This window comes from Austrofundulus limnaeus, unplaced genomic scaffold (genome assembly GCF_001266775.1).
Source record: "Austrofundulus limnaeus strain Quisiro unplaced genomic scaffold, Austrofundulus_limnaeus-1.0 Scaffold3, whole genome shotgun sequence".
NCBI lineage: Eukaryota > Metazoa > Chordata > Actinopteri > Cyprinodontiformes > Rivulidae > Austrofundulus > Austrofundulus limnaeus.
In genome coordinates this window covers 5,128,831-5,130,638 of record NW_013952405.1, presented here as the reverse complement: position 1 = coordinate 5,130,638, position 1,808 = coordinate 5,128,831, and the positions used below count along the sequence as shown (strand labels likewise).

The window sequence follows — 1,808 nt, the reverse complement described above, 5'->3', positions numbered from 1 at the left end:
CACACACACACACACACACACACACACACACACACACACACACACACACACACGTGCGCGCACACACATATATACACACCTGATGTGAGAAACACCCAGGAAGCATTCATAGTGACAACTACACTCTTACATGGACAACAAAAGACTTGTTCTAGGTTGGAACAATACTTTGCTTTTTTTGTTTGTTTCAACTCCCCTATACAATTCATACAAAAATAAAAAGTTAAAATTGTTCCATAGCCGCTTGTTTCTCTCTATCCTTTACATTTGCACAGAGGTAGTGGCTATATGGGTGAGAGAGGAGGGACAGTTGTGAGCGAAAGAAAAAGAAAAATTAAAAGAAAAAGAAATTGATAAATTGTCTATAAAATGGTTGGTTTCCCCTCACTAGTATTTGTTTTGTCAAAGAACAAAATATAATACTGCAATCACTTAAAAAAGTAGTCCTTCATTTTTATACATTTTATACAGTGTTCTCGCTTTCTTTCCTTTTGTTTCCTTCTTCGTTTTGTTGCTTTTTCTTTTCAGTTGGTAAAGGCATAAGATGAGGGAGCTTGCTGGATCAGCACGGTGGGGTGGGGGTGGGGGTGGCGTTTGGACAAAGGCAGGGCGATGTCGGCAGAGTTCAGTCCGAGCTGAGCCGTTTCACGCCAACGGGTCGCTCATGTCCTCGTCGCCCTGGGACAGGAGCTCCTTCTTTTCATCCGTGCTGGCCAGAGAGTTGCGGCTGTTGTGGGCGCCCATGTAGAGGGTGGCGTACACTGGGTTGGTGAAGTTGGTGGGCTGCACAAGACGACAACAGCATAGAAATATTAAAGGTGTAAAATAAAAGCAACTGGTGCACTGTGAAAAAAAWAATCTACAGCCCCAATGCTAACGAAGTTGTGTGAAACAATTAAAAACAATACAATGATTTCCAACCTATATTTAATTTAATTCTGTTTTTATTTATGTTTTACACAATGTCCCAACTTTGTAAAATCAGCTATTTTCTTCTGGGATTATAAATGAAGGAAAATTAGGCTTCTGTTAATTATTATCTACTCCCTCAGTCTGAGACCCAAAGTGTCAACAAATATGTCAGAGGTGTGAGAATACAAAGCTCAGTTCTCTGGAGAATTCTTCAGATGTGCAAAAGAAACTTGTTTCCTTGCTGAATGTTTTGCAGCTTCTTTTTTTTCTACGTTATTTTATGATCATAACAATAAAAAAAATAAAAAAACACAAGAATAAATCAAAGAGAACAAAGCAGCAGCGTGACAACAATGGAACAGGAATGATGTTTGTTTTCTTTCATTCCCAAACATGGAAACTACAAAAAAGTGAAGGAAATAAACAATTCAAATGTCTTTTTTTCTCCTACTTTCAACTGGAAGAGTATGATTTATTAAATTATGACTCAGTAGCCTGTATGTGTGTGTTCATTTTAATAAAACTCTCCAAAAGTAATGACTGGATGTCAACTTTTATAGTCAAACCACGGAGGTTCTATAGAACAGCTGGAGCTCAGAAACCACGTGACCGTGTGATCGCCTGGTGAAGCTAACGGCTAACGCAAAATGGTCAAGAGCCTGGATTTCCCATTACTGTACATGTTGACAACAGAGCAGAAAAAAGGACTGACGATGTAGAAATCATAAAAACTATTAAAGGCACAAAGTGTGTAGGATTTTGTCAATTCTTTTAGCCAAAATTGAGATAATCACTAATGAAAACAATAAAAAAACATGTCTAATCATTGCAGACAAAGACCTTGTTTTATTATTTTTACCTTATAAAAAGCTGTTTATATCTCCATGGTCGCGGGT

At 38.0% G+C, this 1,808-nt stretch overlaps 1 protein-coding gene across 4 annotated transcripts in view; it reads right to left on the bottom strand.

The window, feature by feature from the left end:
- Nucleotides 1–159: 159 nt before the first annotated feature.
- The window catches only part of lrp1ab (low density lipoprotein receptor-related protein 1Ab), a 94,987-nt gene continuing 93,338 nt past the window's right edge, over nucleotides 160–1,808 (bottom strand). For all 4 annotated transcript variants that reach the window (XM_014018661.1, XM_014018666.1, XM_014018675.1 and 1 more), the window contains one exon: nucleotides 160–783. In XM_014018661.1, the coding sequence (XP_013874115.1) occupies nucleotides 646–783 (138 nt within the window). In that variant the 3' untranslated portion in view covers nucleotides 160–645. The remainder of the gene's footprint in view (nucleotides 784–1,808) is intronic.